The sequence below is a fragment of the Larus michahellis genome, chromosome Z (genome assembly GCF_964199755.1).
Source record: "Larus michahellis chromosome Z, bLarMic1.1, whole genome shotgun sequence".
In the NCBI taxonomy this organism is placed as follows: domain Eukaryota; kingdom Metazoa; phylum Chordata; class Aves; order Charadriiformes; family Laridae; genus Larus; species Larus michahellis.
Genome location: NC_133930.1, coordinates 28,606,357 through 28,621,201, shown reverse-complemented (window position 1 = coordinate 28,621,201; position 14,845 = coordinate 28,606,357). Strand labels below are relative to the sequence as shown.

Sequence of the window (14,845 nt, the reverse complement as noted above, 5' to 3'; positions counted from 1 at the left end):
TTCAGATGGCATGGGAAAATAATAGTCCCTCAGACGTTTTTGGTCTATCTAAAATGAGGGATCTGTCTTGTGGCACCCTAGATTTGGAGGCTGTTTAATACTGGTTTCTAGCGTTCTAGCATTGGGGAGAAAATTGTAGCTTTTCATGGTTCCTAGGATGGGATGAAAAGAGGTTTCCGGGGTCTCTTGAGTAATAGCCATGGTGACACCTCATAGATCCAGTTCATTCCCAGCATAGCAGCAAAGCTCCTGGGCTTCCTAGAGGGTGTCTCTGGGCACACAGTACTTCTGCTACGTGAGCATTGCCCACGTCCTTTACTCAGTAAACAGTTTTTGACTACTGCCTACTGCTGTGGTCCCTACTTCCATGTCCCACAGACACAACCAGTCCACAGTAGCATGAAGCCCCCCGGGCATTGTCCTCTGTTGTGCTGCATGTGCTTTCTTCAGATTCAGCCCACCAGAGGCTGAGCAATGTTGCGTGCCCTCACGTTGCCAGGGGATTTGCTGGTTTTTGACTGCACGCTCAGCATCATTTCCAGCAGAAATGAAATACTGAGGAGAACCGAAGAACTAAATCAGCAGGCACCATAGTCTGCATGAGCTCCGTTTGCTGGTTCTCACAGATCCTTACCACTTGATGCAGCTGCTTCTCTGCACCTCAGCAGCTCCAGCATTGCCAGCCCTGGTGTGAATAGCTGGTAAGGCAGGGGTGAAAGCTGACTGTGCGTCTGCTGCCAGCTTCACTGCCGAAACAATTGCATATGCCATGATTTACACATCATACTGCAGCTCAGCCCATCACCTGTGCTTGTAAATTACACAGAGAAGATAAGTGAAATAGATGGAACTTACGTCCTAATACAAACAAAGCTAAATATACATAACAATGTCTATATACACAGAGGTTACACCCTGTGTACTTGTTAAGGCACAGAAATTAATTTTGATGGAGCTTTTACAAACCTCATGTTATCTCAGCCCAGCTGTGTTACCTTCTTAGCTTAAAGAGTCGAAGGTAAACTGAACCACTGAGACACTTAAATACTTAATATGAACTCCCTGGAGTGCAAGTCGGTATTTCCAGGAAGAGTTTACAGTGTCCAAAGTTGTAATTATAGCAGCAGTTACCATGTGTAAGGACCAGAACCGGCTTGGAAGTTTCTTTCACAATTCATTTAAGGGAGGAATTGTCAGGATTTGCAATAAACAAGATATTTTGAAAGCTGAATTTTGTCCTCATAATCTAATGTGCTTGTCAATGGGGCTCTAATGCTATTTCTGTGCCTGGGGCATCTGCAATTTAGAATGGGTTGAGTGGACTTAAGTTTATCAGATGGGTTTAAGAGCAGCAACAGAGTTAGTACTATGCAATTGCTAGCTGAGTTCAGTAACAACTTTGTGATTATTGAAAGACATATATTATTTCCAGGGGGAGACTGACCCAGAGTAGGCAGCACAGTTTTCTATCACATGTTTAGTATCTTAAGATACTCTAATTCAAGAGTATGTTTTGTCACTAATTCTTTACCTATACTTCATTCTCCAGTCTCGTTTTGAAAGAGCCACTGTCCCAAGTTCAGGTTATTTGTCATTTAAGTCAGATGTAGTTTTTCTTCTGCAATCAGACAGAACCTTGTCCTCATCTCAATGTTTCCTATCATTACATTTCTGGGAAGGTAAATTTAACTTTACTTTCCACAAATGTGCTCAAATACTCACTAGAAATACATTTTGCAAGGTTCAACTGTAGTTTCTACACAAACAGCCCCAGCAAAACCAGCAGCAGTACTTGGAGAATCAGATGCTGTTCAGTGGACCACATCTTGCATCCCTCAGAGTCAAGGGTGCAATTCCCGTTCGTAACTATGACTCCAGCTTCCCGAGGAGGCAGGGAAAGAGAGGACACTTGCTAACCTGTGCCCTGGGCTGCTTTCTGCCTGTCTCAGCAGCACAGTGATGGCTGGTCAGGCCAGAAACCCGCTTGCACCAGCCAACCTTCATCTGCAGCTGGGGTAGGTCATCGTCCTGGTCCCACAGTTTTAGGGTGACCAGAGAGCCCTGGGATGGGCTGGAGAGCAGCTGGGAGAGGCCACTGGGGGAGTGAGCCAGTGCTTGAAGCTGTGGGAAGGGGCTTGATACCAGCTCTGTGTGTAAGACAGCGTCTGACAGGGGCTGAGAGCACGTAGTAGTAACCTTATCTTGGCAAGGCTGGGTGTCACCATAAATAGGGCCCATCTGTGCAAGGCTTCAGGCAACCTTCATTTGAGCTGCAAGGGAATAAATATGTAATTTGCCTCTTGTGAATAATGGATAATGACCTTCAGTGCTTTGCTGGAAGTGTTCTGCCAGTGACACTTGTGGGAGGAAGAGTTACACATTCGGTTGCCTAATCAGCAGCGTATGTGGTGGCTGCCATGGATTTGAATTGGGAAGCTGCTTTTCAAATTAAAAGGAAGAGCTTTAACCTTTAAAGTGCTGGGTTTTTTCTCCTAACAGCAGCCATCATACCAAACAGGCTTTTCATTTGTACTGGTTTCTGTTTCTTTTGGCTATTGTTGAGGGAAGGGTCTCTCCCACACCTGGGGCAACACTGCCCAGCACCTGCAAGTCTGGCAATGCTGTACGAGAAGGGTTAGTGCAGGCAGGTGTTATTTAGGCTGCTGGCCACCTTGTTTGCATGCACAGGTCAGTGACTGTGCATGCAAATGTATTGCTTCCAGCACTGTCAGATTTTCCTCCACCTTTGGCTATACACACACTATCCATGACTAGGGAAGTTATTCAAAAACTTTCATGAGGAAAGATACACTCCTGTGATTTAGAAATATACTGACAAGGGAGAAACTGCAATAGCTTTAAGCCGAATCACAGCTGTAGTCACAAATGAAAACAGGATGTGAAGGAACCTTTCTAGGAGAGGTTATCCAGAAAAAGGAGACTGTCTTACTACCAAGAAAGATTTTGGTCTGCCCCCTCCAGGAAATATTTCGCCAGTCCCATTCATGTACAGAAAGGTCTAGGCAGCTGACTGAAACAGTGCAGCAAAAAGCAGCAACATTTCAAAAAGCTTGAGAGTATCCTAGTGAGGAACTGCTCATTGGGTGGCGAGTACAAAAGTATTTTCCTTTTTTTTTAAATATACATATATACACACATACACTTTCTTCCCTTAGCATCAGAGCTCTTGTTCAAGCAGCAGCCCATCAAAGGTGCTGTATGACTCCTCCACTCCCCTTATAAATGCAGCTGGCTGCATCACAGCCGGTGATGGCTATCACAAGAGCATGCATAAAGCCGGGGGCATCTGGACAGAAGGGCTTTTGACAACCTGGGCCCCAGTTTCACTCCCAGGTGTTGCTACAAATGATCTTCAAACTGTTTTTTAAGAGTAATCCAGCAAGCAGCTGAAAAACACGTTGTGTGTGCAACATGATTTATGCAAGGGGGCAAACAGCCAAGTCTGTCTTCCCGCAGTAGGAAGGAGAAAAGCAGGTAAGTCGAGCTGAGTTTGTTGATATTCCGTTGATTTTTCATGCTGCTGCATTTCTGGTGTATGGCTACTGCCTGTGTCTCCCTAGAAGGCAAGCACGTGCCTGAACTGCACTGGTCTGTGACTCACCCCCGTCCCACAACTTGCCTGTCTCACTGTTGGCCTTCCTCAAAGTTAGCAGGTAGGAGAGACCACCAAAGAGGAGAGTACCTTCCTCACCTCCCTCAAGCTTCAGCTGCTAATTCACATTTCCAACCACTTGAAGACCGAGCTGTGCCCAGGAGTCTCAAACCTAAGGGTGCCCATGCGCTTGGTACCCTGGGCTGCTTTCCGTCTGCAGAGCCGGGGGCTCACTGCTGTCTGAGACCGGGGTGCAGGGCAAAGAGACACGGCCAGCCTCCTTGGAGAAGGGGACGAAATAGATGTGAGATGATATCCAGGAGGAACTTGAACAGGATCAAGAGTGATGTCAAAGGGGAAGCAGCGATGAGGATTGCTGGAGAATTCAGGAAGGTGCAGGTAGGCTTGCGGGAAACTTGAGGATTGGCTAGGTGAGAAAATACTGGTTTGGCAGGAGCTGGTTTCTGCTGAGTGAGATAGTGGTGAGAGCTGGGGTGAGGAGGAGCAAGATGAAGGCTACTGGACCATGAAGAAATACTTGGCTGGGGCATGAGGGGGAGGGAAGAGACCCTGGTGTGCAGCCTGTGCAAGTGTCAGAAGCGATTTCTCGGTCAGAGTGATACCAAGGGGACAGATAAATGAGGGGGCTTAGCAAAACTTTTGGCACCTTAAGCTGCAAATGGTCTGGACCCTCTGCTGCAGGTCTTGGGTTTGGAGTCCTTCATCTGGCCCCAGGAATCTCCTTTGCTGCCTTCAAAGCATTTGGCAGGGAAACCCCCCTCTCTAAAGGGCAGAGGAGGATATGGGAGGAGATTCGGGCCAAGGCAGAGAAAGGTTGTGTCTACACTGTTCAAGCTTAAGCTTTGGACTGGGCTCAGAGCAACTCAAACCCACAATGCCTGGAGTAAAACAAGGAGGGAACCTGCAATATTCATTAACAGGCTATTCAGAGCTTAGAGGCGAAGTTTTCTCTCTTGTTGTTAAGTTTAAATAAATGGAGAGAGGGGTTAGTTGGGGGGGAAGTGAAGCGTGCTCTGCAAGGCAACGGGCGGCAGCTGGCAGCCTGCTGGAGCTCAGTCAGCATTAGCAGCCTGGCCTATCTACTGAGCAGGGGGAGGGAGGGAGGGGGGAGGTGGGGCCAGAAACAGGCTCCCTGTGCTGCCAAGAAACAGATGCTAGCAAGAAAAAAGGAGAAATGTGGCGGTGCCCATTGTGGCCTAGCCAGACAGCGTCTCGTAAGCAACAGGATCAGCAGCTGCAATGGCTAGAGGCCATGTGTCAGCAAGGAGGGTCTTAAAACTGTAGTGGTACAGAGAAGATCCCAGGAGGGAGAGGTGGTGTCTATAGAGAGAAGCTGAGAAAGGACTCGGGATGCAGGAGTGATTGTGAGCCTTTGGAAGTGCAACCCATGTTCTGATACTGAAGAACTGAAATATGTGGTCAGGGAAAGGACACGTTGTTCTCCCGTGGCTGGACTAGGAGTCATGACTTCTTTAAAGCCACCAGCTTTAAAGAAATTGTTCTTAAGAGTGTGCTTGGCCTCCTGCTCACCCTTAAGGCTCTGTAACTTCTCCTAGTAATCAGAAACAATTTTGACCAAGACAGAGGAAAAAAACTTCAAGAGACTTGAGAAAGGCTGCCCAGAGAAGTCCAATGCTGGTTTAGTTAGGCGAAGCCACAAAGTCATCCACTTACCTGGAGACAGCACTCTTACTGCACTATGGGTGAAACTATGGGACCTGCTGACAAGACAGGGTGAGGGACCTTAGTGTGTTTGCTGGGAATACGAGAGGTATTTGGCGTATATGAATAGGATGCTCTCCTACACTTAAAACAATTTCACTTCACAGATCTGTTTTTACAGATCTGGACTTACAGTGAGTTTGTGATGTGAGTTTTATCACTGTAGGACTAGAGAGATGCATGACAAAACTGGAAATGCGTATGAGGCCCTGTGGTAAAGCACAGTGAGACACCACTTGTTGCCATAACAAGCTGCAACACAGCAGGGCTGTTGCCAGGGTTTCCCTGTTTTCAAGCAAGTTGCCCTGCCATGATGTTGTGGTTTAGTCTGGGCTGGCCACCAAAAGAACATCCATCAAACAGCACTCTCCAACCAGGACACATGAACTGCATACAGTCGCTGGCTGCAGCTGATAAGATTCAGCAGTGACAGGGAATGCAGGCAGGGATGAATCCTGATGCATCCCACAACTAACGCACAATGATCCTTTCCTCCCTTGCCATTTCCTTGTGCTCTGTGTGAATAGCTACATTGTTTTACCAATCTGAAGAATGGGGCATGGGAACGTATACACAGCTGAGACAAGAAGGGAATTAGGTCAAAAACCCCATGAAACAACGCCCAGAATATAAAAGGAAACTGCAATGCAGTATGAGGCTCCTCAGTGTGTGCCGAGGTGATTGTGCGTGTTTCTCTACTGACCTTAAAAATGGAGTAGAACAGCACTAGGCAAGTTGGAAATTTTTAACTTCCTTCAGGGAAGGCACATCTGAGTGCCTGCGCAAGCGTTAACTCACTAGGCTGAAACTCTTTAAAAAAGTGGTTTTAAAAACAGTTTAAAATTCAGCTTCCAACTCCATGTATAGTAGCCTGAATTTTCCAAATGGGTTGGGGGGAAAAAAAAAAGCAATCAATATACGTTAATCCTCTTAGTGTCTGAAGTTCAGAGTACCAAAGGCATTCTTTCCTGTGAGAAACCCCTACTGAAACAACTTGTGTTTGAAATTCTTCCCTCTTCTTTTGTTCCTTCCACCCTCTACACCTTTTATGACAGGCAAGCTACTTCTTATGCCTTTGTTTCTTTGTGTTGTCTCCATCCCACCGCCTGCCTAGCTGATGGTAGGATGAAAATGTATCATATACAATATGAAGATTTCTAAATCACATGAGCTTTACTTCAGGAAACAGGCAAAATGGTAAAAGTTTAATTTGCACATAGCAGTCACATACAGTCACACTTGCAGCAGGATTGAAGTGAAATATTAATAATGGCGAGCACTTCGGTTCACCGACAGAGGAATGCATACCACTGTGGCAGTCTTTGAGTTCCAGTACTAAGCAGATGCTTCTGCTAGCTTCCTAGCTTCCATTTCCTGCTTGGCCTTTTCTCTCATCTCTCTCTCTCTCTCAATGAGAAGTGCTTGTTCTTGCTCCCACTCCTTTAGCTTCTGCTCATGTTTTGCAATGTCTTCCACTTCACATGCTGGCAGCTTTTCCTTGACAAGTTGGGTGGTCAGGGTTAACAAGCTTTCAGATTCAACCTTGCCAAGTGAATGCAGCTTAGAGTACAGCTCCTGTCATAAAAAGGGATTTGGTGGGGAGTGAGAAGGAGAGAGCTAGTCAGTCACAAAATAATCAGCCACAAAATACTTCCCTGTAACAACCAATACATTGCTGTTTGAATCTAACTGTTACCTGGGCTATACAGGCCAGGTGACTATTTTATCCCAGCAAAGTGTTTTGACTGTGGTAGCTGGTACCATTTCTTGAAATGCTAACCTCTAGAATAATTTTTTTGAGCAATGAAACTAAACCAATGAAGTTTAATTTTCATTAACCATTGAAATTCTCTTTATTTTTCCAAGTTCAGTTATCTTGTATTAACAAAGATCAGCTGACCAATCAACTACAATAAATACAATCTAAACACCTTGGGTTTTGTGTCTTACCTCAAAACCGATTGAACGATTTATTTCACACTGCCTGCACTAGCTTCCCTCTCAACAGATGCACATCACTTTAAATGCTCTCTTGCTAACAGTATACTAAGTAATGCTCATGATTCTTCTTCCCAACAGTTACTGTGATCTGAAGCTTGACTATGCTTACACAGACTGTACAATAGCGCTAAAGCAAGGGATATTTTTTCAGGGATATTCTACACTGAAACTAAGAGCAGAGCTTCAATAAGAAACTGTGCAGCATTTCTTTCTTGAGCTTTACTTATCTAGATTTCATGCAGTATAAAAATGTTAATTCACTTCAGATGATGAATCATCCAGTGATGCTATTTCTGGCTTTCTGGAATCTTTAGCCTGATGGCTCACTAACAATCTGATTAATTACCTTAAAAGTGCAGATACACAACCAAGGAGGAGTTTCCTGGGGGAGAAAGATGAGGTGGCGCTGGCGATTCTTTACCCCTTGCTCGCTCATTCCATAGCAACACATTTACCTGATCGTTCTTTTAAATAAAACGTTTTATTGAGCCCAGCACTTGCAGAAATGTTTAAAGTAATACATGTCCCAAAGAAAGGTGCATCCATGCTTTTTTCCTGGGCCCTTTGAAGAAAACCTATTGTTTTGCATTGCAGGATGATGGAAAGAAGATGTGGGGATCATTCATCTCCAAACAAAATGGCAATTCTGGAGCCATGCAAATATCCATACTTCCACTTCCAGTTATCACTGGAAGCTTATGTGCAGTGCTGCTGGCCCACTGTGTTCCCCTCACCCCAGCCCATGCTGTCAATAATCTGCAAAGGCACAGCCCCACAGCTCCTGTCTCGAGGCTCTGCCTTGTTCTTATAGAGGAAACTATGATGTCCCTTCTGAGGTCTCTCCACTTCTCTCTGCCTTAGCCAATACAACTGCAGGCTTTGTTGTGTTTTGCCAGACCCTTGAAGGTTTGAACTGGACAGACAGCAGACTGAAGACTCTTTAAAATGCTAAGCATGCAGGTCTGAAGGGCTTGGGTATTTGGCTCTGTCTGGTTTTTGATTGTACGATAAAGAATGGAAACAAAACCAATGGCTTTGAAGCTAATGGACTAAAACCAAACTCTAATATTTAGGTGTATTTATCTCTATTTTGTTTGAGATGTCAGTAAGCATATAATGCATCAGTGAGAAACATGAAGAGACCATACAGCTTGGGTCTGGGTAAGAAATCTGACAACTATACTCGTATTTACAGATTAGATGCTCAGTTAAACATAACTGGGTTAGATCCTTCAGACTAACCACTACCAAGGATGTGCTGAAAACGGGGTTTTATGCACTGATTCTAAGCAGTATGAAATGGAAATAGAGAAAGGCAACAAACTGGAAACTAGCAGGATTTCTCTCCTAAGCCATTACTGGTACCACTGAACTCCTGCAATCTTCCTTGCTCTGCTGTGCCATATTAACAAAACTAATGTAGGAATGCAGCGCGCTCTATGTCATGCAGGTACCAAAAGGGCACATTATTAAGTGGCTAAATCATTGATTTTTATAAGCAGTTTCCAGGGCTCTGCATGCAGACAGTTAGAGAAGGAGCACTGATTTTAAAGAGGGTGTTCCCAGCATTTATGTGATGAAGTGCTTGCCCACTGATCATTGACACAGATGGATGGAATTGCCTGAGGAACACTGTATGGGGTAGTGAGCCTCAGCATACGTGATCTGAAAACAGGTAATTACAACACAGTGTCAGACACAGAGTCTAAATTACAGCTCTAAAGGCTTTATCTGGAAAGAGCCAAATGCCCTCAGGTCCTGTTTGTTTTAGTGGAAGTGAAGGACACGCTGCCTCTCGCACATCATATCTGTTAGGTTGCCATGGCTTTTTCAGGTACTTCCAGAAATGACTGTTCTGAAGGTTGGTATGAGACATGGAGTCCCAAGAATGTGTATAAAAGCCACGCAGAACAAGCTACAGTTCTAGACAGGAACTGTATGTCTGGAGAAAATCCACATGCTTTTTCCTCACATACTCAGGTGTATGCCTTGTGAAAGAGAACCTGGCAAGCAGGAGACAGAAGCAATTGGTTTTGAGCTCAAGGAGAAAGACTGGGACATGCTGGCTAATGCAGGTCTAGACAAAGTGCAACTGAAGTGTTTCCAGCAGCAGAAGTGCAAATCCTGTGTTGGGATTACATCACACGAGGGGCAGACGAACTGTGCTTGGACAGCAGCTGTGATGCCAACATCACCAGGTTGCTTCAGAGCTCTCACCTTCCCTCAGACTTGTATGGATTTCTAGTGAACTTCTCTGCCCTGTGAACCATGTCCATAGGTGTCCAGAGCTGGACACTGGGAAGACTGGCTGGTGCTGGCCTAAAGAATTTGAGAGAAGAGTCTGAGAGCTCTTTCAGGCTTAGCTGAAAAGGCATTCTGACTTGAGAGCTCCTTATCTCATCCAGACAACAAGAAATTATGGTTTATTTACATATAAATTACTGTTGGAGGGCTATGTCTTTCTTATATTCAGACTTTTCTGGTGACAGCTTAGAGCTAAGCATTGGGGCTGCAGTTTGTTGGCTCAAAGTCAGGGCACTCACTGCCACACAAGGGAATACCTGAACTGGCGTTAATTATGGAAATTGTGGAAAGGTTGAGGTGAGAAGAAAACTACCCTCTTGGCACTACTCTGTCCCCAAACTGACATTTAGGCCTTCTTTTGAGCACTCTGCATTATTTTCTTCAAGGACAGACAATGGATAGACTATGAGAGACTCATAAAAATGTCTCACTCCCTCCTTCAAAGGGCACTTGTGTTTACCTGATTCACTGGAATTAATCCAGGCATTAATTATCACATGCTGAGCACCAACTTATTTCCAAACATTTTAAAAGTCCTAAGTGCCTACAAAGCAAGTTAAATATCTAAAGATTAGTGGCAAACAATTTATGTAAATAAAAATTAAAGAAAGGAAAAGTGTGTGTATGTGAGGTGAAACCATATGATACTAGTCTTTTAACTTTTGAAATTTCTTTGGAAGAACAACAATTTGTATCCACAACAACTCTCCAAGGTTGTGACAGTAACAATGGAAACTGATGGGCTATGAAAAGAGTACTGCTCCTGGAACTATAAGCCAGATTAGTTTCAACCTGGGGTATTTGATTTTTACCACAGCACAAATCAGAGATGATAAAATAAAACAAGCTCATTATATAGCTATGAGATGATCAAATAAACCGCACTCATTGTATAGCTGTTCGCTAACGAACAACTGTTTGCGTTTCATATTGTTATCATAAGCGTAACAACCTAAAGATAAAAGAGAGGCGATACAGCCTTACTTAATTCCCCAGACTGGAAGTATAGGATGCAACATTCCTACTTAATTATAACATACACAAATGGGCAATAAATTCAGGATGGTCTCATGTCTATTACGATTTATTTTAAGGAGCAAGAGCCCACACAAGGTCAGATAATGGAACTCTAATGACATACCACTTTTGTGAGCAGGATTGGATTTATCATTTTGATGGATGAAAAGTGAAGATAAAATCCCAGCAGACAGACAAAAGACAAGTGGCCTTGAGCGTTTATGTCTTTGTAGGCTGCTGCTTCCTATTTGAAGAACTGAAAATGTAAGGTGATGTCTGTTTCAAAAATGCCAGGTAGGACTCATAATGCACTGAACGGGTGTTAGCCTATTAGCCATAATAAGCCATTATAATATTTTCTAGTAGATATTATGGAGATGTATTACATTTTAGAATATTTAGATAAATGAAACTCTCTTACCTTGAATCGGCTGTAGTACTTGGGTGCTTCAGACTGCTCTGTTTCTTCTGATTCTGCACCCTGTGACTTCTGCTCTAATTCCTTGACTTCTTCAGCCGATTCTGGACCAGGTTTTGCTTCAAGGACAGACTGCAAAATGGTCTCCAGAGCATCAATCTGAACAACCACATTTGTTATTGTTAGCATAAACAGTTTGGAAATACAATCTCAGTAACACCACTCTTATGTGTACAAACAACTTCATGAGTTACAATGTGTTTTGAGATGACTTCTGTGTATGATGAAAAGAAAACCAAATTCTAAAAGGAAATGGGACTTATTCTTGTAATAATTTTGTACTGTACTTGGGACCTTTGAGGTTGGACGTTAAATCCCTGCAAGAGAACAACTCCAGCACTCTCTGTCAACAGTAAAATGCCCCGTGACTCAGATGCTGACTGGTATTTGCAGATCTGTCAGGCGTTAGGCAAATGTCTCCTCTTGGCCTGATAGCCGGCCATAAATACTAATGCTAAGTGGTAGCCAGTACCACTAGCATCACACACAATCACAGATACATCTAAATAAATTACTACTACGGAATGTTTGAACAATATAATCTTTAATAGATCATCTCAATACCTCTTTGGTGAAAAGCAGCAGGGAAATCAACTGTTCAGCCACAAGAACATTCATTCCTATCATTACTCTGATAATCTAACAGGAAAAATGGAAATGTAGGCATGTAATATATTGCTATAGGTGTATTTTTAATCTGTGACACCTCTGTTATCTTCATGCTTTTGTCTTTTGAGGTGGTAAGAGAAGCACCCTCTCCTAACTGCAGTTGTAGCAAAAGACTGCATTAGCTTCACTAAGGGATTTGGTAAATTATTTCTGTATGTATTATTGATACAAAAGACGGAACTAATATATGGGTGCTGCTGCTGTATTGGGAATAACATGATCACCATAAGTGGAATTATTGGATGCAGGCTGCCTGCATTTTAAAGTTCTTTTTACAAATGCAAAGAGATATTGTCCTTCCATGAATCCTAATTCTAAACTGTAGGATAAAATAACTCTGTGTAACCTTTGAATCTGTGATGCTTTCTCAAAGCAAATGGGATCTTAATACTTACAGTTTCATTTTTCTAGCGTAAGTATATAATGCTAAAGGAATAAAAATTAGGCTTATTTGAATAACATTCTTGACACTGAAATGTTATCTTTAAACTAGCAATACTGAAACAGGATGAAATAAGCAATGAAATAATAACCATGAGCTTGGAAATACATATAGTCATTTACAGACTTTCTCAGACAATTGAAAAAACCCGAAACTGTTTTGGTTGTTCACAGTTAAATGCACAGCACAACACTAAAACAGTATTTCTGTTATGTTGTTAAGATAGTAATGGCAGACAGAAAAGAGACACTCTATCAGTCAGAAATGAATGGAAGTTTAAAAGCTGAAAGAAAAGTGAGTGACTGATAATGACTGGGCAAATCACTTGAAAATGTTTACACCAAAACTGCAGTTAAAAAGTTCATTTGAAAACTTCCCTTTTAGATAATTAAATTTATTCAGCCAGAAAATAATACGACATTTTGTAAAAGAACCAAGTTCGCAAAAAACAGGGTTGTGTCTTTCTCAAGTAACTCCATGTCTATGCAGGCATGCAAGGACAATGATTTATAACACAGCCCATCCTTCTCAGTGCTATGATATGGATTTACAAGAACTGCATAATGGTCAACCTAGTTCTGACCAAGAGAGGCTCAGGATACTACAGGAAAAAAGGCTTACGGCACTTCAGGTTGTTTCCATCATCTCTGCTGCTGAATTCAGTGAAGCTGACTGACCCCAGTATTGATCTGGTCAGTGCGTTTAGTCCTTCACCCTTAGGAATACTGCATTTTAGTTGGAAATAATAATTAAAAATACCTTGTAATGATTTTAATAGTAAAATCTTAATGAGCAGTTAGGTAGAAAAGACCAGATGATGCAAATCAATACACTGTAATTACTTTATGCCAGATGAGGATATGGACCAACATATTTTACTTTCAGCACTGGGGTCACAAAAATGCATTAGACAAAAAATTATTTTGATAATAACAAACCATCTAGGCCTGCTCTTGGTGCTCAGTTTGGTGAAACTTATGTGACTTGCACTATTGTTTACATACTGCTACCTAAAATCCAAGTGAGGCCATGTATCTCTTCAGGGAAGTCTCTGAGAGGCTCTCATGGTCACTGCTTCTTGGGCCCTACTACTGGCTTTGTACAGACACTTGTAGCATTACTGAGCAATCAGTGACAACCTTGTAAGTTCTTAGGTGTTCACTGAACAAAGTAGAACATGTCTCTGCGAAGAAAGCACTGCTAGATATTGCTAGCGTTTACCATTTTTACAGTATTGGTACACAGAAGGATGGGATCTCCTACGGACCTGTTGTACTAAAGACAGATGCAATTTCAACAATAGGATGTTCATCTACAACCCAGAGCAAGGTGAGGAGTTCCATAATTTGTCTAGGGTTTGTAAGCAGAAAAAGTCACAAACATTATTAGGCTTTCTTCAGACTTGGAGTAGGGAAAAAATACCCAAAACCATACACCCAAAGAGGTAATGCAAAATGGTGGAAGCTGCAGCTGTGACACTTCCTTCCTTGCACTGTCCGGTATTACACAGAGCTGCTTCTGAGCATGGAGCAATAGATAGGAGAACCTGCTGAGCAGTGTCCTGGCCTGTTCTAGCGAAAGGGAGACTGCCATCATCAGACACACCTTCAGGAAAGAATTCCAAGAAAAGGAGGTGAGTTCTCAGTGCTGTTGCTATGCTCCAGCCCATGTGGTGGTGGTGGTTTCCTAAATTACTCCTCATAAGCTGTCTGATTCCAGGATCAGCCTGATGCCCCACAGCACTCCTAAGCCCCAAATCCCTTAGTCAGTGCTGACTTCTCAAATGGACTAAATCTATCCATCCTCCACAACTGAAGGCACTACAACCCTTCTAGAAATCACTCTGTACCCTTTTTGGACCAGTATCACTCAGCATAGTATCATCTCAGAGAGCACAGAATACATGGAATTAACCATGAGAGGAATGAAATGTGATATTCCATCCTCAATGCTAAGACGCATGTCTCTGAGTGAGTTCAAAAGCTTGGGAAACAAAGATGTCTTCCCAGCCCCACAGACATGTGCTTTGCATGATGCAGACTCAGGTGTCTCTGTAGGGAGGGGAAGGTTTAGGAAACATACTTAAATGGTTTGTGGCAATAACAGACATTCATTCCCAAGGACATGCCAGTAGACATCATCACTGGCTCATCAACTGAAGCAGTGGTTCTGTTGTAAACATTACTTCTTCTCCTCCTGTCTTTCAAAGACCTCTGAAATATTGCTGGGCCTCTTCTCATTAGCAAGGCACGGAATTCACAGGTTTTAGTGGAGTTTGGCTTATATGAATTTCCCTCTGTTGAGCAGCTTACAGCCTTCATACTTACAGCTTCTTTGCAGATTTTGCTGTCCCCTGACAATGAAGCCACATTCTCCATCACTTGCAAGGCTCTATTCAAGTATCCAGGTGTCCACATGAGTGGCATTAGATTGTATACAGCTCTTAGCCCTTTATTCAACTCCACTTTTCCTGTGATAAAAAAATACTTTAGCATTAGTACTTCAACACTTGAGTCTTAACAGAATCTATATGGGTTGGCTGTTTTTCAGAAGTGACAGCAAGTGTCTTGGCTTCTGT

General features: G+C 43.0%; 1 protein-coding gene across 2 annotated transcripts in view; it reads right to left on the bottom strand.

Annotated features, from left to right (window-relative positions):
* Positions 1-6,540: 6,540 nt before the first annotated feature.
* The window catches only part of MRPS27 (mitochondrial ribosomal protein S27), a 50,100-nt gene continuing 41,795 nt past the window's right edge, over positions 6,541-14,845 (bottom strand). For both annotated transcript variants that reach the window (XM_074569530.1, XM_074569529.1), the window contains exons 9-11: positions 14,595-14,737; positions 11,100-11,255; positions 6,541-6,931 (exon numbers count right to left, since the gene is read on the bottom strand). In XM_074569530.1, coding sequence (XP_074425631.1) covers positions 6,692-6,931; positions 11,100-11,255; positions 14,595-14,737 — 539 coding nt within the window. In that variant the 3' untranslated portion in view covers positions 6,541-6,691. The remainder of the gene's footprint in view (positions 6,932-11,099; positions 11,256-14,594; positions 14,738-14,845) is intronic.